General features: G+C 36.9%; 1 protein-coding gene across 2 annotated transcripts in view; it reads right to left on the reverse strand.

Annotated features, from left to right (window-relative positions):
• Nucleotides 1-23,953, reverse strand: part of HMCN1 (hemicentin 1) — a 477,641-nt gene that overhangs the window by 10,797 nt on the left and 442,891 nt on the right. Inside the window, exons 94-104 of one of the 2 annotated variants that reach the window (XM_034666794.1) lie at nucleotides 19,132-19,281; nucleotides 18,478-18,615; nucleotides 17,286-17,407; nucleotides 16,087-16,324; nucleotides 11,564-11,626; nucleotides 10,405-10,524; nucleotides 9,086-9,220; nucleotides 6,354-6,467; nucleotides 5,665-5,790; nucleotides 4,112-4,240; nucleotides 1,841-2,191 (exon numbers count right to left, since the gene is read on the reverse strand). In XM_034666794.1, the coding sequence (XP_034522685.1) occupies nucleotides 1,841-2,191; nucleotides 4,112-4,240; nucleotides 5,665-5,790; nucleotides 6,354-6,467; nucleotides 9,086-9,220; nucleotides 10,405-10,524; nucleotides 11,564-11,626; nucleotides 16,087-16,324; nucleotides 17,286-17,407; nucleotides 18,478-18,615; nucleotides 19,132-19,281 (1,686 nt within the window). The remainder of the gene's footprint in view (nucleotides 1-1,840; nucleotides 2,192-4,111; nucleotides 4,241-5,664; nucleotides 5,791-6,353; nucleotides 6,468-9,085; nucleotides 9,221-10,404; nucleotides 10,525-11,563; nucleotides 11,627-16,086; nucleotides 16,325-17,285; nucleotides 17,408-18,477; nucleotides 18,616-19,131; nucleotides 19,282-23,953) is intronic. The other variant, XM_034666795.1, reaches the window with a different exon arrangement.

The following is a 23,953-nucleotide window of genomic DNA, read 5'->3' on the forward strand; positions in this document are numbered from 1 at the left end:
GAAACTGCAGAGCTTAGATAGTGATGAAGAAATAGAGAACGGGGTTATTAATCAGGGATGCTTTCTTAAAATGACTGGGACATTCAGATGATTTTAAAAAAATCAGCTGGATGGTGTACAGTGTGAGGGGTATGGTTTAATTCATGTGTCAGAGCATAAACAAGGGTTTGGGGCAGGAGAGTATAGGTAGAAGAGACGAGCTCATCTAAGATGAAGTCAGAGAGTGGGACGATAACTGGAGATGAAACCCCTTAGTGGGAATGACTGGAAGAAACTTTGAAAGATAACATGTCAAATTTAAATTAATTAATTAAATTTAAAATTTTCACCAATTAAAAATGGTAAAAGTTTTAACTAACAAAGGGGTCAAAATCGTGGGCATGAAAAATTACCAACATTCAGAATGGTCTGGAGCAGGTTGAGAGTCATGTTTGACACCCTTGCAAGGACTGTGGAGTCCACAGGGTTAGAAATTAAGTAGCGTCTGACCATATGGACTAAGGGTAGAGAATTGGTAATGAATGCATTAATGTTTGAAGTTCAAGGAGTAAAAGGAACTAGCATTGTTGACGGCTTTAAGACACTGATCACAGGGAGAAGGTCCTATGTGCCTCTTATTAACCTTCGGGTACATCAAGGCACCTAGACAGAAAAGTTCTGGGAAAATACGGACTTAAAGAGAAAAGTTTAAAGTTTAAGTATCCAGTGGCCTGGGCTCCAGCCGATATGGGAGGCTGAGTCCACAGAAGAGTGACATAGGAAGCACGTCTGGGAAGATAATGACGCAGGAACAGGGCTTGGGGTGAAGGGTAGAAAAAAAATGACGAAAGCTGAAGTCAGAAGACATTTTTAAAATGTTTATAAGAAATGTGTAACGAAAAGTATATTTAGGCAAGAATAAGTGTAGTGTAGAATACTTAAGAAAAATGCAAGAAAACAAAGTTGGCATACGGGTCTTTAAATTTAAATAAAATTCCTTTCTTCCCGCCTTCCTCCCTCTCTTCCTTGCTTTCTTCTGTCATCTACCCAATAGGGCGGCTAATTCGTGTTTGCTAATTTCTCTTGGCACATAGCTCAACGGCATGCAAACTGTGGACACTAAAAGAAAATTGAATTAAATGAATGACAGATGGTAATGTTTGCAACTTAACTGAAAACAAAGTCTCAATTACTGAGTTGGAAATTATACTTCATTTTTGCAAACAAATTAAATTGTAGATGAGTTTAGATAAAGATATTGAAAGCACATATTTTAGAGCAATGAAAGCAACTTAATTTTGTCCTGGCTCACATTATCTTTTCAGTGATTTACATACATACAAAATAATCAAACTGAGAAATTCCACGGGGAGTGTGGGACAACAGTCAACACTGTTTTGGTTGTCCTAGAGAACAAACAGTTGACTGAGTCACTGAAAGTTTCACTTTTAACCCACGGCTTTGGCATCACCCAGGTACAGCCATAATCTGATGGTATTATGTGGCAATACGCATATTCTCTTATTTAAAAAAAACCATATTCTGAATGCCACTGAAATTTATTTCTACATAGCATTAAATTTAATAACACTTTCAGGAGTGATCAAAAGAGAGAAACTGTCGATATAAAACACTTCATTATCAGAATGTACACATGTAAATACATCATTTACTTGAATAAATTTTGCAGTAATTTTAGGTGCCAGAGTCAATGTCTTGGAACTTTGGGTCATCCCAGAGTCCAGAGTTGAGATCTGATGTAGTTCACGGCACCCAAACGACCACAGGTGCTGTGCATATGTTTAGCCTCTGGTCCGTTCGTGAGCCCACCGAAAGGAAATGTAAGACGGCTGACATTTACCTACACATGTGTCACGGCTCGCCTCGGAGCCTTCAGGGCAAGTTTTCCTAATAGTCCTTCTAGTCCTGGAGAGAGATGCTCTGCTGTTTCTATACTCTGAGTAGGAGCTGTAGAGATGTGAGTACTGTCTGTAATGCTGTTGAGGTTGATAGTTGTTTCTCACGGGGGAGAACCGTGCAAGGTTATAGCTACTGTACTGGGTGCCAGAATGAGGCAGCCTCTCCAATCCAGCGCAAGATTTCCCGTCCCCTAATAAATGTTGTCCTGGGGGACAGATACACTTGAAGCTGCCGGGGGTGTTGGAGCACTGATATGCACAAGGCTTAGGCACCTGTTCACATTCATTAATGTCTGCTCGTGTGCCACGACACATAAAAAAGAGAAAAAAAAAACACACACACACACAAAACACAGGAATCAAGAATCAGTCTCTGGAACAAACGGAAGACATTATGTTACCCTCCAAAGCTATGAATACAGTAAATTCTCAGTTGTGAACTTTAGAGAAAGCTTGAATCATTCATTTATGAATACATAGAAAGGTTCTAGGACTTTTCCTGAAGATTGCTTCATGTAGAAACATAAAGGGTCATATGGGAAAACGTGGTCTCGAATCCAGAAAAACTAGAGTTCAGAGCTAATGTAGATCTTAATTCTGTGGCTGGAGGGAAGGACTCAATCACGTTTCTAGTTTGTGTTTTATTACAACATTCTCACTGGAACCTCCAATGTTTCATACAATTACAAGCTTCAGATGTGATAATATTGGTACAACTACTAACATTTTTCTTTTATTTCTTTTGAATCAATAACTATTATTTAGTAATCAAGCCAAGCACATTTCTTTACAAAAATTTAAAAAGAAGGAAATTAAGACAGAATTATTTCTTACTAAGATACAAACTCAAAAGTCCAAAAAATTTTTAAAAAAAAGCTATTTTTCTTCCTATTCCTAGGTCAACATACACTATATGGTGCCAACTTTTCCTGTAAATTGGAAAAGCAAATGAAAACCGAGAACAAAAACAAATTCTTTAATTCATTATTACAGCGGCATGAAAGACAGCAACACGAATAAGCAGAATAAAAGTAGTAAATTTTGTTTCAAAATTATTTCGTAGGCAAAGGTTAAAATTAACATTTTAAATCTCTTTAAGGCAATGGCTCTACCTTCTTCATTGATTTATTTCCCAGTCCTAGGCCTGACATTCAACTTCAGGTCAAATTAGTGAACAAATAAACATATTTCATTCTGCTAGGTCATTGCCATGACTAATCAAGATGTTAAGTTATATATAGATTACAATATCTAAACAGAAGACTAAAATGATATGTTATGTACTTCTGCTATTAGAGAGTGTTTATTTTAAAAGTATTTCTAGTAATTGTATCACTTTCAACATTTGCTCTGTGCAAAGTACTAGGCTAGGGACTGCATAAGGACAGAACTAAGTCTTCATGAGAGAATTTGCTGTAAGTCATTAAGTAGTCATTAAGTAGACAAGGCAACCAATTTTAAAAGCGTAGTATGTAAACCAGAAGTCAGTATTTAAAGCCCCCCCCTTTTTTTTTTTTTTTTTTTGCTGTACTTAAGTATTCCAGGAGGAATATAATTTCATGGGTCGGTTTTCAGTTTTTGATTATGTGCTTAATTAAAAAGAAGCATATGGTTACCTTCTTACAGATCTTTTCTATTGTCTGTTACCTGCCTTATTTACATTCAGTTATAATTAAGATAGAAATAAACAGGCAACTGGGAGAACTGAGTGAGATTCTTAGCACAGGAAAGGACACATAGTAAGCACTAAATATATGGTAAACTAATAATTATCAATTTATTTACATTGTGTATTCACATTTTAATCCCTCATGCCTAAGCCTATGTATTACATTCAATTATGCTTCATATTCTACTAGAATGTATCTGTGCAAACATTTATGCCATGTGCATAGAGAGATCAATGAGATAACCTTCACGATTAAGTTGTCATGGTAACTATATTGGAACATCATTCTGATATGTGTAGTGTATATATAGTAAGCACTCTAAATGGTGACTATTATCGCTGTAAATGTCAGTGCAAATTGAACTCAATATGAAATCTTAAAGAAGTAATTCAAATTATGTTATAAATTATTTAAACAGACTTACATATTTCCTAATTGTCCCAAGAAAACATTTGAGATGAGAGAGTGGTCCTGATCAAGTTGGTAAGGCTAAGTAATTATGTTAGTAGCTTTATTACTCAGTAAGAGTTCCTGGTAACTTACCCATACAGGGTCTTCCAACTCCTTGAGCCCGGAAACCTCTGGGACATACACAGCGATAGCTGCCTCTTGTATTCTCACATATCTGGTTATATCTGCACTGATGGGTCCCATCTTTACATTCATCAATATCTACAGACACAGAGGCAATAAAAAGTATAATATTTCCTCTTTCAAAACCTAAAGGCATTGTATTTAAAATGAACACTATAGAATTGTCAACGGTTGCATTTCTCACCAAGTGGCTGAGACCTGGGTTCAAGTTCTAGCTCCGCCACTTATTAACTGGCTCTTTTCCCTTCTCTTGCCTCCTACTGTGGAAAGGGTTTGGTTCTCAGCTTTGTAGCCCTCTTCTCTCTACTCCCTCCACCTTCGGCTGTCTTATTTATACTAGCGACTCTAGTAAGCTTGTTGATGTAGACTTACAGCAATAGCACTACATTGTGTCTTATCTACAGCCCCACATTTCCAGCTGCTGGCTGGTCCTCTCCATGTCCATCTTTTACCAGTACTTCAAACCCCACATGTCCTCAGTGTTTTTTGTTTTTTGTTTTTTTTTTTAAGATTTTATATATTTATTTGAGAAAGAGTACAGAGTGAGAAAGAGAGAAAGAGCAGGGGGAGAGACAGAGGGAAATGGAGAAGCAGGCTCTCCACTGAGCAGGGAGCCCAATCTGGGGCTTGATCCCAGGACCCTGGGATCATTACCTGAGCTGAAGGCAGATGCTTAACCCACTGAGCCACCCAGGCACCCAGGAAGGATGAATTTTAACCTGTTTTCTCCAAGCCTAGCCCTTTTCCCTTTCTACGGGACTCTCCCTTTGATCCACCATGTCCACCTATTATTACCATTGCATTCAAGGCGATATTTAAATGTGACCACTGCCATCACATCTATTAGATATGATCATTCTTTCAAGTACTCTCAAACAATCTTATTTGTACCTCTTTTGTGGCATTTCATTCTCCCTTGCGCTATAGTATTTTTTTTTCTTTTGGTGAGGAAAGTGGAATTAGCCAATCTATTCCAGTAGATCGTAGGGATATGAAAGCAGGAATACTATCTGTTTCATCTTTGTTTTATAGTTCTGCTAATTAAGGCAGACTGGCACAGAAAGAATAAACTTAGGGAGAATATAATTTACTTTATTTGGTCATTGATTTGACATTGAAAGAATCTTTAGTTCTAAAATAAAATATTTTGAACTTTAAATAAATCTGTATAAGCTTTTCTTAACTACCTGTAAAATTCTAAACATATAGACACTGAATTTCATAGACATAATGTGAGATAATATTAATTTATGTGGATATTAAACTGTAAAGCAAATGTGTAATTGATGGGAGCTCAAAATGGTAAGCTTCCATGGTTTTAGTATAGAGCCTGGGACCCCACAGCTCAAACACACTAGAACCTGGGAGTAAAAAACCTATGAGAAAAGAAAAATTTCCTTGTGAGATTAAATTTACTTTAATCATTAATTTTAAAAATGGATGCCTTACTTGGCATGTCAATGGCAAGTGGATCTCAGTCGTTCAAACAGCCATACACTCACCAATGCAGGTTCCATTTTCAGCCTTGGTCATTCCATTGGGACAAAGATCAATGCACTTATAGCCCCCACGGGTGTTCTTACAGTGCTGATCTGGTCTGCATACATTCTGCCTACATTCATTCACATCTTCATAAAAGAACAAAGGTAATGAAGATTGAGAAAATGATTTCTTCTGCTTTCCCACAGAAATCATACCTTTGGATTTTAAGGATAAAGATGTTAATTATATAATCATTGTGTATGGGTAAAGTGCTTAAATCCATCAAAATGAGCAACAGATTACTTTAAAACAGAAGAATAAAAATTTAAAAAAAAATTAGTCCACATACCTGGTAGCCATACCAACCACTACTGCTTCTTAGAAAAATAAATAAATAAATTATACATACATACGTATATGTGTATATATATAAATATAAAACTTTAAATATGTAACCATATATATTATGCTTCTGTGAAAAAATTTAGTAAATACAATAGGGAAATGCTAAAAAAATGGTTATGTAATTGGAAAATGAAACTGTAAAGGACAGCATTTGGTTCCATTTTGTTTTTGCATGGATTACATACACGATGGATATAGAAGTATCCTATATATGAATCCAGCCTGGGACACAGCATACAGGTTAGACCGAATACCTAGAAGTTACAAAGATGTCATTGCTTTGAACCTTAAGCCCTTTTCTTACCTATGCATTTTCTGCCTTTGAGCTGATACCCAGGTTCACATCCACAATGAAAACTTCCTATGGCATTGAAACAGCGGTGGTGACAGGGACTGGATTCTTGACATTCATTAATATCTGTTAAATAAAACAAAACTTTCATTATATGCTGTTAGGAAACTTGGGTTAATTTATTTCAGATGTCTAACATTTTAATGATCTTTTACCATTATCATGTTTAAGATCTTTCCTAAAATGAATCCAATGCAATTGTTCTCATATGATCTGCCAGATAACTGATTGAATTAACTGTTGGAGACCATATCTCTCTTCAAAGGTAGACATTTGCTAGTGACTTGGAACTATGTGGATGTAAGACTCCTCTACTTTAACTGTCCTACCAGATGGCTCCCATGTCTGTTCCTAGGAAATTTCAGCCCGCAATGTTGCTGACAGACTAGAATACTGAAGATAGGGAGAAAAAAAAAGCCAAGGTCTTCCGCAGTATCTTTTGCAATTGGCCTCTCTTCCCCATTTTTGCTGCTGTTAGCCTGATGCATATCTTGACCACATTGTGCCTGACAGCAGCAACTTTAGCATTTTTCCTCGTCCACAGTCATTGCCAAATTAATCTTCCCAACACCATGAGGGGGCATAGTATAAAAAAAAATTGCAGGCATGAATTCCCCAAATTTGTGTGCAATTGTCTATTTTATGTACCTTTTCTGAAACTCTCCATCCTTCTAGTTTCAGAGAAAGAGAGAAATTTTCTCCCATGTAAGAAAGCTCCCTCTATTTGAGTGTTTGAGCTCTGTAGCCCATCTCCTCCTTCCTCACGGAGATGAGGACCGGGGTCCATTGATTATTCTTTCCTTATGTGCATTTTTAAAGTCCTTCCTCCTTATGGTCATCTTTCCCATAACGCCATGGACATAAACAAATTTTTCCTACCCTAACATAATCCCTCTCTCAGGTCTGTACTCATCTCAAGTTCCTTCTACTTCTCTACTGTTCTATTCCTTCTGTTCAAACCTTCAAAGGAACAATCACCATACTTAGTCTCTTTATGTCCCCCTCTTACATTCCCAAGTTTAAGATTGCCTGTGTCTTATTTTGTACTTGTTTTCTACTGGAGCTCTTTTATTCTTTTTCTTTATTTTGAAAAAAAAATTAATAAGTTTTTATTTAAATTCCAGTTAGTTAGCAAACTGTGTAATATTAGTTTCAGGTGTATGAGCTCTTCTAATCTTTCAAAATCTGCATGTTAATAAAAATGCATAAATGTGATCATATACTTCAAAAATATTTTCTTAGTGTAGCTTTTTCTTCTTACTTTTTTCTTGGCTTCCTTTATCGCTTTTTACCTTCTTGCCCACCAAAGCCAATCTGCATTGACAATCTAATATAAATAATAACATATCTCTTCTATGTACACATCTATATCTCTATATAAATATATATATCCATTTGCTTTATCTTTAGTTATTGTTTTCTAGCCACATAATCTTTTCTACACAAGTTACGTATACTTTTCTACTTCTTGGTGTTCTCACTCAACAACTCAACATGGAAACAGTGAGCTGCATTCCATTCTTTATAATGGCTGCACAATGGTTCATGGTGTGGATATACTGTATTTCATTCACTTTTCTAATATTGACAGGCACTCAGTTTTGTATCCACTATTTTTGCCTCCATGAAAAAACCCTGATAGAAGCTTTACTGGGATTGTTAAAACCTGGAAGTACCAGGATATCCTTCAGTAGCTGAATGTATTAATAAACTATAGTACACTAATACAATGGAATATTATTCAACACTGAAAAGAAAAGAGCCATCAACCCATGAAAAGACACAGAGGGAACTTAAATGTGTATTATTAAGTGAAAAAAGACAATCTGAAAAGGCTACATGCTATATGACATTCTGGAAAAATTAAAACTATGGAAACAATAAAAAAGCTCAATGATTGCCAGAGGTTGGGGGAAGTGAGGGATGGATAGGCAAAGCACAGAGGATTTTTAGGGTAGGGAAGCTATTTTTATGATACCATAAAATATGTTATTATTTGTCAAAATCCATAGAGTGTACAACACCAAGAGTGCATCCTAATATAAATGATGAACTTTGGATGATAATGATGTGTCAATGTGGGTTCACCCTTGGTAAGAATTTTGCCACTCTGGTGCAGGATGCTGATAGTAGGAGATGCTATGCATGAGTGGGGGCAGAGAGTATATGAGAAATTTCTTTACCTTCCACTCTATTTTGCTGTGAACCTAAAACTTCTCTAAAAAATAAAGTCTATTAAAAATCCTGCAATAGGGCTGGGTGGCTCAGGTCCTGATTTCTGGGTCCTGGGATTGAGCCCCACATCAGGCTCCCAGCTCAGCAGGGAGTCTGTTTCTCCCTCTTCCTCTGCCTCTCCCCACCACTTGTGCTCTCTCTCAAATGAATAATAAAATCTTTTTTAAAAATCCTGCAATAAATATCTGGTCGTCTTATGCAATGGAGTTTTATGAAATAGAATCTATTAAGATTGTGCTATATAATCTCTTTTCTCAAATGTAATAGGCAAATGTTACTATTCAAAACCACTGTGCTATAAATATTTGAAATAGCCATAGAATATTACATCTGAAAACCTCATTAAGAAGCTCAATCTATAAAATGGAGTTTACACTAAATGATACAAAAGGCAGAGGGTTTTAATTCTTAGTATAATGAAGATAAAGCAAGGAACTCCATTTTTATACCTTGGCAACTCAGCCCATCAGAGGTTCTTCGAAAGCCAACTCCACAACGGACCACACAGCGATAGGATCCAATGGTATTGTCACAGTCCTGACCAGCATGGCAGGTGTGTCCGCCTAAAGCACACTCATCAATATCTGCAACAAAATGAGTCATTCAGCTAAGGTGGGTTGAAGAAAACCAACCCAAGAACCTGCTATGAAATGGGGATAACAAAAGCAAATGTAAAAGTAAAATGATACTTGAAAATACAGGAGAACAAGAATGCTGAATAATTTGGTTGAATCATGTCAGGTGGGTTAAGTCGATGACAAGCTCATAGGAGCATAGTGTGATATCTTTGTAGATTAACCCATCCATTAAACCACTGACAAATTATGTGGCTTTAAAAAAGTTACTTCTCCTATCTGACATCTCAGTTTTCTCATCTGTAAAGTGAGGATAATATCTGTCTCTCAGCATTCCTTTGAAAATTAAAGTAAATAATGTATACAAGGTGTTCAATTCATACTGGACATTCCAGAAATGTTATTCCTCTCCTCTCCTATACCCTTACTCTCTGTCTCTCTTTTGCATTTAGAAGGGCATCTTCTCAGACATAGAGGGGGAAACCCTTTCCTCTTTTCATCATTTTAAAATTTACTTATAAACCAGATTCTCACACAATTCTAATTTTGAAGCGTATCTACAGTCTGGTAAAAAAGTGTTTTTGGGGTGAGGGAATGGGCAAAATGGGTGAAGGGGGGTGGGAGGTGCAGGCTTTCAGTGATGGAATGAATAAGTCATGGGAGTAAAAGGTACAGAATGAGGGACACAATCAGTGATATTGTAATAGCAGTGTACTGGGATGGATGGTAGCTATATTTGTGGTGAACACAGCACAGTGTATAAACTTGTCAAATCACTAAGTTGTACACCTGAAAATAATGTAACATCGCGTGTCAACTATACTCAAAAACAAAGCGTTTTTTTTTAATGTTCCCAAAGTGCTACCAGGATTGTGCAATTTGCTTAAATTCTTTATGACTTCTTAGTTTTGTCACTGTAAAAGGAACATGATACGAGTCCTGCCTGTCTCTCCTCATGGTGTTGTGGGGATGAAGTGAGTCGCTACAGGCTTCCCTGCCTGGGCAGTGCTGCACATGCAGGCAGTGTGAGAGCAGTATTCCCTGCTCCTTTCTCAACCGTCTGATCTCTTTTATTGCTAACATGGGGCAGAAGGAGTAGGAAAGAAGAGCATTGTTCTACCACACTTTTCCTAGGCCAGAGCTTTCCATGACCATTGCTTGACTGTGTCTATTAGATTTAGCTTTGTGAATACCTTGACAAGTCCTTCCATCCGCAGCTATGGTGAGGCCTTTTGAGCAGGAGCAATAATAGGTTCCCACGGTATTGTGGCAGATCTGGGAGCAAGGACTCCCCGCTGCACATTCATCTTCATCTGAAACAAGAACCAAAAAGGCCCAGTTAGTATGTAAACCCCCTGCTTTCTAGGAGTTATTAAAGTCCATGAAAATAGTTGTTTGTAAAAAAGTTGCTTACGGATGACAATGCTTTGAATCAAATGTAATAGAAAATGCTCTAAGAGCCACAAAATAGAAACACTATATAAAAATTAACTTTGGGTTCCCAGATTATCTTTGGTAGTGACTAGATGTTTAGATTATTTCTAAAAGAACAAGAAGACAGCTAAGACACAATGACCATTTCCTGTGATCTAAATGTTTTATACCCATCTTAATTCTTCCTCAGAACATTCCGAGGAGACAGATATTTTCATTACTATCCTCATTTTGGAAGATAACATTAAGGAACAAAGAGATTAAGTAAATTGCCCAAGATCACACAGGTCATTATTGGCAGAGCTCAAATTTGAACTTGGACAGTATAGTTTCTAAAGACCACTTTTCTACCAATATATACTACATTATATTGCCTACCAGTGAAAGAAAGGCACTGTGTATGCAAACTTGAGCTACTCGAGCCATTTACTCAGCTGTTACTTATCTGTGACTCTCTTGTACCGGTACTTGGATGGGATGAGGCTGGCTTAGTCAGTAGTCCTTGACACATCATCCTGCCCTATCCTCTAAGCAATTCTAGGGTTAGGTGACTTAGAGTTGGATTATTATTATGTATCACATCTATGGCAATTAAACGACCAGAAACATCCAGTGTTTTGTCCCTGTGCTCACTCCACCTCTGTACTTGATCATGACCCCTGACACACTTAACTGTGATCAAATTGAAAGAGTACAGGCTTTGCAGCTACCTTAAATTCAAATCTAACTCTGACACTTGATCGATGAGTGATCTTAGGCACCCCACTTCTTCACATCTCAACTTCCTCACCTCTAAAATGGGACATTTATAAGCCTGTTGTGATAATTAAATATCTAGCAAAATGGCAATAGATGTCCATTAAATGGGTTCCATTAACATTTTTTATAAAAATAAAAATGCATTATTCCCGTTCTTACCAGCACAAAAGGGTCCAACTGAGTCTAAGGCAAATCCTGAGGGGCACTGATTACTGCGATCTCCTACCACAGAGAGAAAAGCCAAATTAACTGGCTTGTTAGAATGTTAGCACCTTGTTTCTTTCCAGGACAATCTTCCGTGGGAAGCTATGCCAAAGATGGAACACATCACGCAACAAATGCAATAGGTGAAAACAAGCAGGAATGGAAAACTTTTCCTGTTCCCCAACCACGAGCTAAATGAATCATAATCCAGAGATTGTTGGCAAGCAGCTATTGGAAACAGATTTTCTGTTTGTTTACATTAATAAAAAAATGAAATAAAACCATTCTGTGATAATGAAAAAGGATCCAAGATCAATGTGTATGCCAGGCATAACCACAGGCAAAGTCCTATTCCTCTAGACATTACTTACTCTGCCTGTTCTAGAATTAGAAGCACTATTTTCAAGCCACTTTGAATAATTTATGCCAGTGAAAACCAGAAGTTCTAATGAAGAAACCCTCTCCTTTTGTGGATCTCCTCCATCTGCAATGTGAAGCATCTGGGTCAAAATCCCCTATGTGTGACCACATGTTTTCCATTCCTATATAGTCCAAGCAAGGGGATAGAACAGGTTTAACTTAGATGTCAGAAACAAACATATTAACATATGAACATTTTTTGTGTGATTAAAATATACAATGAATTTTCCAGGAATGCAATTGTCATATAAATTGATGGTTGATTGTACATTGTTTTATTCAATACGTTACCAAGAATTACTATGTTAAAAAAAAATCACACTGGAGATCTGTATGTAGGCTCAGCCATTATGAACACTTCTCTCTCATCTTCCATTATAGTAATGTCTAAAGATTTTCATATTGAAATACATAATATTTTGTTATAAACTGTATTCCCTTTATTTATCCTTTATGTTACAAAGTATGCTATTTTGAATTATACTAGTTATGATTTTCCTTTAGACATGGGGGGAATACAAAATATTTGTATTATTACAATGTATAATAATTATAGAAACTTTGAAAAGTATAAAATTCCCTGTAACTTTGTCACTTGGAACAAACCACCACCAACAATTTGATGTTTTTCCTTCCTGTAAGTATACATTTCAAAAAATTAAGTTAGGATCTCTCACTCTAGAGATTAATAACTGTCAAAGTTAATTGATCATAAAATAGAGCTTATTAAAAGTATAAATCCCTGGGTGTTATCCCAGTCAGGGAATCTGTGTTTTTAACCAGTATAATGGTTTCCTTATAATCACAATGGTGTGGGCAACCCAGATTTGGATCATACTGTGTACCGCTTTTCAATTATTATTATGCCATGCATATTCTCCTTTGTCACCTGTTTAGTTTTATTGTCAATCCTAGAACAGTGTCTGGTACACAGTAAGCACTCAGCAAGTATTCTGAGCTATATTTAATTCCTTTAAAATTATTTTAATGGGGGCGCCTGGGTGGCATAGCGGTTGGGCGTTTGCCTTCGGCTCAGGGCGTGATCCTGGCGTTATGGGATCGAGCCCCACATCAGGCTCCTCCGCTGTGAGCCTGCTTCCTTCCTCTCCCACTCCCCCTGCTTGTGTTCCCTCTCTCGCTGGCTGCCTCTGTCTCTGTCAAATAAAAAAAAAAAAAATCTTTAAAAAAAAATTATTTTAATGACTGTTTAAGAGTTTATCATACAGTTGTGCTACCATTTACATATTTACCTCTTGCTTCCAGGATACTTATTATTGGCCATTTCCATGATTTTCTTAGGGGAGACTCCCAGAATGAGAGAACCACAAAGACGTGAATGTTTGAAAGGCTCCTGATTGATACTGCTTTTCAGAAACGTTACATGAATTAACAACCCCTAATGGCAGTGAACAAGGGTGTTCATTTCCCCATTCTCCTCCAATCCCGAGTGGTTATCATATTTTAAAATCTCTGAAAATGATAATTGGAAAATGGTACTCCATTGTTTTAGTTTATATTTCTTCATATTGGTGAGGTTAGACAGTTTTTCACATTTATTTTGTCATTACTATTTCCTCCTTTGTGAATCTCCTGTTCATAGCGTTTATGTATTTTTTTATTGGGGTGTTGTATCTTTTTCTTACTGATTTTTTTTGACAGTGCTTTTTATTTTTATTTTTATTTTTTTAAGCAAGATCTACATCCATGCGGGCCTTGAACTCATGACCCCAAGATCAAGAGTCATATGCTCTACCAACTGAGCCAGCCAGGCGCCCCTTCTTACTGATTTTTAAAAGCCTTGTACATATTAAGGGTAATCATAGTTGTCTATAATATTTACATCAAATATTCAATCTTGGTATACATTTTACCTTCTCAATTTTGTCTTTGTCTCCCATGAAGAATTTTTAAAAACCTTATTTGTAGTTAAATTTCCTTTATTGTTTCTAATGTCTTCTGATTAATTTGTCAAATATATATTTTATAATTATATTTTAAAAACAAATCCATTCTATTTTAAATATATAAAATTAAAAAAAAGTATATTGATTTATGTTTGTGAGTTGACTTGACCAGCAGTCTTCAAATGCCAGTGTGCAGATCAGACACATTAGAATCGTTTAGGGGCTGTGTTAAAAATACGGACTTTCAGGCCCTTCCTTAGACTAAATAAGCCAAGCCTTTGTGCCTAGAAATATGAACTTTCATGAAGCTCTTTAGCTGATTCTAACTGCATTGTAACCATGGCTCTAGTCTAGACCCAATATAGAGGAGAAAGAACACGCTGGTTAAGCAACCAAGAATGCAAGCTTGCCCCCTGGTGGTCACTTAAAAAGAAATTGTAGGTACCAGATTCGTGTAATTCACAGGAACCTCAACAAACAAATGTGCACAGATATCAGATGTAATTCATAAAATCATAGTATCTAAGAATAGTAAGGGGCTATAAATGTCCTATAGTGTATTTTTTTCTATTGTGGGATCCAGATTCCCCAACTACACCGTTACAGATTTCAAGCAGTTCAGGCTTAGAGAATTTACATGATTGAGTAAAAAGTGTACATGATTTTTAAAAATAATTTTAATTCTTCTTGTCCCAGATGGTGCAAATTCATTTTTAACCAAAATCTTATGCAATGTTGTCTTCTTTTAATTATATGGAGTACTGGAAAAAGTAGAAACAGAGGTTAGACTTGAAAAGTGGGCATTATTGAGGAAGAGAAACGTTAACTCTTTATTCCATGGCTCCTTTCCTTTGTCCTAGTGACCTGAACATGCACGACAACAGTAAAATGAGGTGGTGGCCATATGGGAGTGGAGGTGGTGTGGGGCCAGGGGCTCCACTGGCTCTGAGGCTTCATGAATCTGTGATCATCTCAAAAAATGTGAACACGTTCTCCTAGATTACTGTGATCTCAAGTTCGATGACACAGTTCTGAAAGGTGTTGATGAAGAAAACAGTCACGTGCACAAGTGATGAAAACAAGAGTAAATTGAGAAAATGAGTGTTTAGTGTATCTGCTGAGCATGATAAAACAAAATGATGATATTTAAAATCTACCTGGATCTATTTTAGGAAAGCCAGCTCATAGCAAAGGCTAATATGGATTATGTTAACTGTACTCATAGGAGCCTAGAGTTTAGAGTTAAAGTCATTCAAATATTTAGTGTCTATAACATAACCACATGTACGTCTCTCCTAGTGCCAAAACTTCATGGAACACAGGATGCTGATTATTTGGGTGTCTCTTATGACCAGAAAGGGATCTGGGTGTATAGACACATCAAAGAACTACACAGCATAGGAAGACCACTGAGATCAAGGGTTGTAGAACTATGCTCAGAAAATGAAAAGCAGTTGAAAAATTATAATGTCTAGGAGTAAGAAATGACAGTTGGAATCCTGATTATTGCCGCACAATTTTTAAAAGCTGCTTTTAAAATATAGAAACTTTCTTTCTTTTCTTTTCTCTTTCTTTCTTTCTTTCTTTTTCTTTTCTTTTTTTTTTTTTTTTACTAATTTATTTTTACTAATTTATTTCAGGAGTTAAAAAAAAAAATCCTTGACAAATATGAGTCAGAACAAGAACAATGGGCTCGAGTACCCAAAGAAAACATCATTCTGACAAAGATATATATATTTTTAAACCTTTCTGCGTATCTAGAATAACTCCACCATGTTATATAGAGAAGTATATTAGTAATCTAAATGTACGAGAACTCCCGTGGGACTGGCTTTATCACAGGGCTTTACCTCCCACAAAACAGAGACAACATACATGAAAACCTGATATCATTAGGTTCAGTCTGTGCCCTAATATCCTTATTCTGAATGGCACTGATGCAATTCTTTCACACCCCCCTTTTTTAGGTATTACATACTTTTCCCCCTAAGTTTTATTTTTTAAGTAATCTCTACATCCAGTGTGGGGCTTGAACTCACATCCCCAAGATCAAGAGCCACATGCTGTACCTATGAGCCAGCCAGGCACCCCTCTTTACCCTTTGAGAAGGGACCGGATGGAAAAATGATCTGGACTTTCCTTTACCCAACGTACCTTTGGAAATTGAAGCATGGATTTTAAAACCCAGTGTCTCTTCTAACTGGTTGTAGTCAGATTCCACGGAGGAAGCATGAAGTGTTTCGACCAAGAAAGGCATTCTTCCCTGTGCCTCATCATAGAAAACAGTGTGGTTCCATGTGTATGGAATGCTGACGCCATCAATGGTGAACAGCCGGGTTGAGTAGGCATACAGCTGCCCAGGACCTGTCTGAATGTAGTCCTCTGTGTAATCCTAAGGAAGACAGATAGATCTGAGGATCAGTATGGACCATCCTATTATTTTTCCTGAGGGTATGGTGAGATCCAGAATGAGAAAAATAAGGGGCTAAGGGGCTAAACATATATACAGTTGATTCTTGATCAACATAATTTGAGCTGTGTGGGTCAATGTATATGCTATTTTTTTTTTATAAATACAGTACAGTACTATAAGTGTATTTTTTCTTCCTTATGATTTTCTTACATTTTCTTTTCCTTAGCTTACTATATTGTAAGAACACAGGATATAATACATATGACATACAAAATATGTGTTGACTGTTTATGTTATTGGAAAGGCTTCTATTAGTATTTAAGTTTTTGGAGTCAAAAGTCATATGTGATTTTTGAATGCCCAGGGGAGTTGGGCCCCAACTCCCACATTGTTCAAGGGTCAATTGTAGCTCAATTAAAAATTGCACTTGTACAGTAGTGCTCAGGGAGTAACTTAAAATGTGAAGCTTTTAATTGTAACTACATTGATTTGATAATTTCACTGCCATAAATCATAGTTTAATAAGGGACTCAAAGCTGTAGGTCAAGAGTAAAGAAAGGATGTGAATCATTCTTTAGTTTCTGAAAAACTTTTATGGGTGATATACAAAACCTTTTATATAACAGTATTCTTTTTATCTGCAGAATATTTAACAAATGTCTTAAATCAACATAGCAGTGATTTTGGTCCTGATAAACAGGACCAGTAATAAACCAGTAAGGATTACTGGTAATAAAACCAGTAAGAGTGTGTAAAGACTTATTCCTAAAGATTTTTATACAAAGACAAACTAGGCATTTCTAAACTTAGTGGTTTATTTATTCCCCTGAGCAAACAAGGGAAACTCTGTAAGGTCTCTGTGATCTTTCTATGAATCTTTGATTCCTACTCTTACCATTACTACAAAAAACAGTGACAGCAAGTTATTCTGACGTTTTACCTTTACAGTGACTTCAGCAGGTGACTGAAGCTGCAGGACATAGCCACTCACAACGATATCTAGGAGCAAAGCACCATCAGAATCCAAGCCACGGGCAATATGAGTCATCCGCAAGATTTCTCCTGGGAATTAAAATTCATTTGTTTTAACAGCAAAAAATACATGGTTGTGTAAGCACCAAGCAGATTTACCTTAAATATCAGTTTAGCTATGCTATTTTCCTTCAAACATCAGTAGCATAGACCATAAAGAATTAAATTTGCACTTTGTCCCTGAATTAAAGAGGTAGACTTATTGAATGTTAAGTTCTAAACCTTCTTTTTCTGTGGCAAAAATGTGGCATGTGGTTATGTGAAGGATTCTACACTTTATTTATTTTATTATTATTTTATTTGTTAAGTGGGCTCCATGCCCAATGTGGAGCTTGAACTCATGACCCTGAGATCAAGAGTCACATGCTCTACTGACTGAGCCAACCAGGTGACCCAGATTCCCCACTTCCACAAGTCTGGCCATAGGCCTTTGTTGTTTCTGATGCTTCAAGAAGCAGCAAAGGGGCATCAGTTAGTAAGCAGATGACCATGAAAAGACCCATTTGTCTTCTGGGCTGATTAAAGCCCCTTCCTCAGCCTTTCTTCCTTAGAAAGCACTACTATTGAGGCTGTTCACCTTTGAAGAAGCTTGTAATGGAGGTCAATAAAAATATGTATGCACTTGGAAAGGGCCATGAATAGTTCATACATATTCATTAAGACTAAGATTAAAGCAAAAAGCCACAGATTTGCTTATTTTTACTTCTACCTTTTTGATAAAAGATCCCTATAAGGTATCCTAATTGAACTTCAGGTTCATAGGCAAAAGTCTTTACTTAATAGCAATGACTCATTTTCCTGCTCTGTTTTGGTCTTTAAAACTGTCTCTGAGGATTTAAAGAGAAATGATACAGAAAAGATGAGAAAAAACTTTTGGGCTATAAAAAAATCACTATACTGTTTGAAAACACATGGCTTCTTATAGATCCATGTCAGTAAAAGTTCATAGGGAAACATGAAATTGTTTTTATATCATTTATAATAAGACTACATCAAAAACTTCAAAATCATTCTCTGGAGGAATATTTTTCTTAACCAGCAACTTTTAAGGCAATCGTATTTTTTATAGTAATAAAATGTTAAGTTCAGCTGGCACTAACCAGTCGCAAATTCCACCTGGGTTTCTCTCTTGAAGACTGCATTGGTGAGGGTAAAGCCATTGACTGCTTCTCCTATTTCCTTTGCTGTTGTCCAATAAATGGGATTTAGAATAGAAACTATTTTTCTCATTGCTGGACCTAAAGAAGAAAGGATAAATAAGGTGACAAAGAAAGGTATTTATAGTCCATTATTATTATTATTATTATTTTTTAAGATTTTATTTATTTATTTGACAGAGATAGAGACAGCCAGCGAGAGAGGGAACACAAGCAGGGGGAGTGGGAGAGGAAGAAGCAGGCTCATAGCAGAAGAGCCTGATGTGGGGCTCGATCCCACAATGCCGGGATCACGCCCTGAGCCGAAGGCAGACGCTCAACCGCTGTGCCACCCAGGCGCCCCTATAGTCCATTATTATTATCTTCAGAGCCTATTACCTACAAGGATGAATCCTAAATAATCTTGAATAACAGCAAAACAAGTATCAGTACCTCACCTGTCTTTAAGAATTTACTATTGGGGTAGAACTAAGGACTATCATAGAGATCATTTAGTAGTAGCATTGTCTAGAAATTTTAAGCAGAAATAAGTGAAGAATAACATGTGAATTTCTAAAAAAGAGGCTATCAGCAACTTTTATAAGGAAAGAGACTTACCAAGACTGCGAGGTACGTTGGTAATTTTGGCATGTATTATTCTAGCATCAGAGGTAGGACTATCTGTTACTGTAGCGTTAAGGAAAGCAATTCCAAATTCAACATCATTAATATTTCCAATAACACTTCCTCTGGCTCGCTGGGGCCCACCTATTGGGGGAAGAAAAAACATTCTTGGATAAGGAATTTCATCAATGTTACAGAGGAGAAAAGAAGGCCAGTATTCAAAGATGCTACAAATCTTCTTTCAAACATTTAAAATATCATATGACATCTGATTTTAAGAGTGAAATAAATAAGCTTTCAAAACAGTCTACTTTCATGTAACACTCATCATCCCACGTAAATCTAGGGTCCTTCCAATCTATGTATATCATGGCATTATTTCACAATCCAAAGAATACACTCAGCACCTAATCCCAAAGCCAAAATAAAGAAGGTGTTTGTTGATGGTGATGAAATGATGATAATAATGAGAGTTTATTGAGCATGTCATGCACTATACTAAGCACTTAATATGAGCTAACTCTTTTAATCCAGTCAAAAATCCTATAAAGTCATTTTAAATGGCCACAGTTTGCAGACTAGGAAAAGTTCGGAGACATAAGTGGTGGAATGAAGATCTGAACGCAGATGTGCTTGGTATCAAAACCCATATTCCCCTATCTTACTGCCTCCTTTGTGAGAAGCAGAGGGAAAGGACGGATCACCTCAAAACAGCTCCTGAGCCTCATTACAGGTTACTGTCAACATAGGTGTGGAGTATCTAATAGGTATTGTTCAGTCTTGGGTTTCAGATGGAAGGTTTACCAAGTTTTCCTTAATACCTATATACACTGGAAAATAGCTTGAGAAAAGTTTGAGAAGAGTGTTTTACTTTTAACAGTGCTGCAAAATTCATACAGAGACAATTAGGTTGAAAAAAACTACACATTTTTTAAAAAGCATCTGTACAGTAATTTTATGCCTTCTTTCCATTGTTCAACAAAATTATTAGTTACTGACACAGAATAGATGGTTAATGAATGCTTTTTAAGTGAACTGCATGCTTTAGCAAGAGAAGGAAACCAACTGGGAAGAAGATGATAGTGAAATTCATAAATATTCATTACTTGATGACTTTTAATTGTATATATTTTAAAAAATCACTAGGTATTTTAGGTATTGTTATAGATTATATACCAGGGAGAAATACAAGTGTATTCAATCTCAGAAAAATCAGTAAGTATAGTATTTCACCACTTTAATTTACATTACTTTGAGTATTTGTGAGAGAATACATTTTTTTACACTGATTCAGCCTTCGTGTTCTGGATTACATTCATTTGTTCATTTATACATAGGATACAATATACAAGGATACAATAATAAAGAAAAAAACAGGCATGGGGCCTGCCTTCATAGAGCTTATATCTGAAAGAGGGAGATAGACATTAATTAGAATTCCACAAATAAATGTAAAATTGAAATGTACTATGTTTGAAATATCTACCCTCTAGGGAAGTCTGAGAAGAAAGTAAAAATAGAGTGGAGATCTGAAGAAAGTTAGGTCTTAACTAAGCCAGAAACGGCAGGACAAGGGCTTTCTGGGTAGAGGAAATAGCATGTGTCACCCTTTTGAGACGTGGTGGCTTGCCATATCTGAGAAACCAAAAGGAGTAAAAGGTGGAGAGTGGAGAGTGGTGAGAACCGTACTGCAGGATGATGCAGGAAAGTAGACAGTAGGGTCAGTCAGGACCTGGGAGGCCATTTTGGTTCTTACCTTTAGTCCTAAGCAGGAGAGAGGGGTAGAAGGATAACTAATTCATTTAGTTCTCTGGGTCATTTGACCATTTTTTAAAAATAATTTTTATTTTGTTATATTAGTCACCATACAGTACATCCCCAGTTTTTGATGCAATGTTCCATGATTCATTATTTGCGTATAACACCCAGNATGTAAAGTTTGATGCTTCATTAGTTGCGTATAACACCCAGTGCACCATGCAATATGTGTCCTCCTTAATACCCATCACTGGCCTATCCCAATCCCCCACCCCCCTCCCCTCTGAAGCCCTCGGTTTCTTTCCCAGAGTACACAGTCTCTCATGGTTCATTCCCCCTTCTGTTTACCCCCCCTTCATTCTACACTTCCTTCTCCTACCGATCTTCCTATTTCTTATGTTCCATAAATAAGTGAAACCATATGATAATTGTCTTTCTCTGCTTGACTTATTTCACTTAGCATTAATCTCCTCCAGTCCCATCCATGTTGCTGCAAATGTTGGGTAATCATTCTTTCTGATGGCTGAGTGATATTCCATTGTATATATGGACTACATGTTCTTAATCCAGTCATCTGTTGAAGGGCATCTCGGCTCCTTCCATGATTTAGCTATTATGGATAATGTGNACAATGCAGCTATGAACATTGGGGTGCATATGGCCCTTCTCTTTACTACGTCTGTATCTTTGGGGTAAACACCCAGTAGTGCAATGGCTGGGTCATAGGGTAGTTCAATTTTTAACTTTTTAAGGGACCTCCACACTGTTTTCCAGAGTGGCTGTACCAACTTGCATTCCCACCAACAGTGTAAGAGGGATCCCCTTTCTCCATATCCTCTCCAACATTTGTTGTTTCCTGCCTTGTCGATTTTTGCCATTCTAACTGGTGNCTTGCCTTGTCTATCTTTGCCATTCTAACTGGCGTAAGGTGGTATCTCAGTGTGGTTTTGATTTGAATTTCCCTGATGGCTAATGATTTTGAACATTTTTTCATGTGTCTGTTAGCCATTTGTATGTCTTCATTGGAAAAGTGTCTGTTCATATCTTCCACCCATTTTTTGATTTGATTATTTGTTTCCCATGTATTGAGTTTGAGAAGTTCTTTGTAGGTCTTGGATACTAATCTTTTATCTGTAGTGTCATTTGCAAATATCTTCTCCCATTCTGTGGGCTGCCTCTTAGTTTTTTTGACGGTTTCCTTAGCTGTGCAGAAGCTTTTTATCTTGATGAAGTCCCACAAGTTCATTTTTTCTTTTGTTACTCTTGCCTTTGGAGATGTGTCATGAAAAAAGTTGCTGTGGCCAATGTCAAAGAGCCTATGTTCTCCTCTAGGANGGAAATACGATTTTTTTTTTAGATTTATTTATTTATTTATTTATTTGACAGACATAGAGACAGTCAGCGAGAGAGGGAACACAAGCAGGGGGAGTGGGAGAGGAAGAAGCAGGCTCATAGTGGAGGAACCTGATGTGGGGCTCGATCCCATAACGCCGGGATCACGCCCTGAGCCGAAGGCAGATGCTTAACCGCTGTGCCACCCAGGCACCCCTCATCTAGGATTTTGATGGATTCCTGTCTCACATCGAGGTCTTTCATCCATTTGGAGTTTATCTTTGTGTATGGTGTGAGAGAGTGGTCAAGTTCCATTCTTTTGCATAGAGCTGTCCAATTTTCCCAGGACCATTTATTGAAGAAACTGTCTTTTTTCCACCGGATGTTTTTTCCTGCTTTGTCAGAGATTAGTTGCCCAAAGAGCTGAGGGTCCATTTCTGGGTTCTCTATTCTGTTCCATTGGTCTATGTGTCTGTTTTTGTGCCAGTACCATGCTGTCTTTGTGATCACAGCTTTGTGGTATAGCTTGAAATCCGGCAACATGATGCCCCCAGCTTTATTTTTCCTTTTCAACAATTCCTTGTTGGTTCGGGGCCTTTTCTGGTCCCATACAAATTTAAGGGCTGTTTGTTCCAGTTCTTTGAAAAATGTCATTGGAATTTTGATTGGGATGGCACTGAAAGTGTAGATTGCTCTGGGTAGCACAGACATTTTAACTATGTTTATTCTTCCGATCCATGAGCATGGAATATTTTTCCATCTTTTTATGTCTTCTTCAATGTCTTTCAAGAGTGGTTTATAGTTTCTAGAATATAGATCCTTTACGTCTCTGGTTAAGTTAATTCCGAGATAACGTACGATTTTTGGTGCTATTGTAAATGGAATGGATTCCCTAATTTCTCTTTCTTCAGTCTCATTGCTCGTGTATAGAAATGCAACTGATTTCTGAGCATTGATTTTGTATCCCGCCACATTACTGAATTGCTCTATAAGTTCTAGTAGTTTGGGAGTAGAGTCTTTTGGGTTTTCTATATAGAGTATTATGTCATTTGTGAAGAGAGACAATTTGACGACTTCTTTGCCAATTTGGATACATTTTATCCCTTTTTATTTTCTGATTGCTGTTGCAAGGACTTCTAGCACTATGTTGAATAATAATGGCGAGAGTAGGCATCCTTGTCGTGTTCCTGATCTTAAGGGAAAGGCTTTCAGCTTTTCCCCATTGAGAATGATATTCACTGTAGGCTTTTCATATATGGTTTTTATGAAATTGAGGAATGTACCGTCTATCCCTACACTCTGAAGGGTTTTATTCAGGAAAGGATGCTGTCTTTTGTCAAATGTTTTTTCTGCATCAATTGAGAGGATCATATGGTTCCTGACTCTTTTCTTGTTGATATGATCTATCACACTGATTGATTTGCAAATGTTGAACCACCTTTGCATTCCAGGGATGAATCCCACTTGGTCTTGATGGATAATCCCTTAATGTACTGTTGGATCCTATTAGCTAGGATCTTGTTGAGAATTTTGGCGTCCATATTCATCAGGGAAATCGGTCTATAATTTTCCTTTTTGATGGGGTCTTTGCCTGGTTTGGGGATCAAGGTAATATTGGCCTCATAGAATGAGTTTGGTAGTTTTCCTTCTGTTTCTATTTTTTGAAACAGCTTCAGAAGAATAGATATTATTTCTTCTTTGAATGTTTGGTAGAATTCCCCAGGGA

This window comes from Ailuropoda melanoleuca, chromosome 8 (genome assembly GCF_002007445.2).
Source record: "Ailuropoda melanoleuca isolate Jingjing chromosome 8, ASM200744v2, whole genome shotgun sequence".
In the NCBI taxonomy this organism is placed as follows: domain Eukaryota; kingdom Metazoa; phylum Chordata; class Mammalia; order Carnivora; family Ursidae; genus Ailuropoda; species Ailuropoda melanoleuca.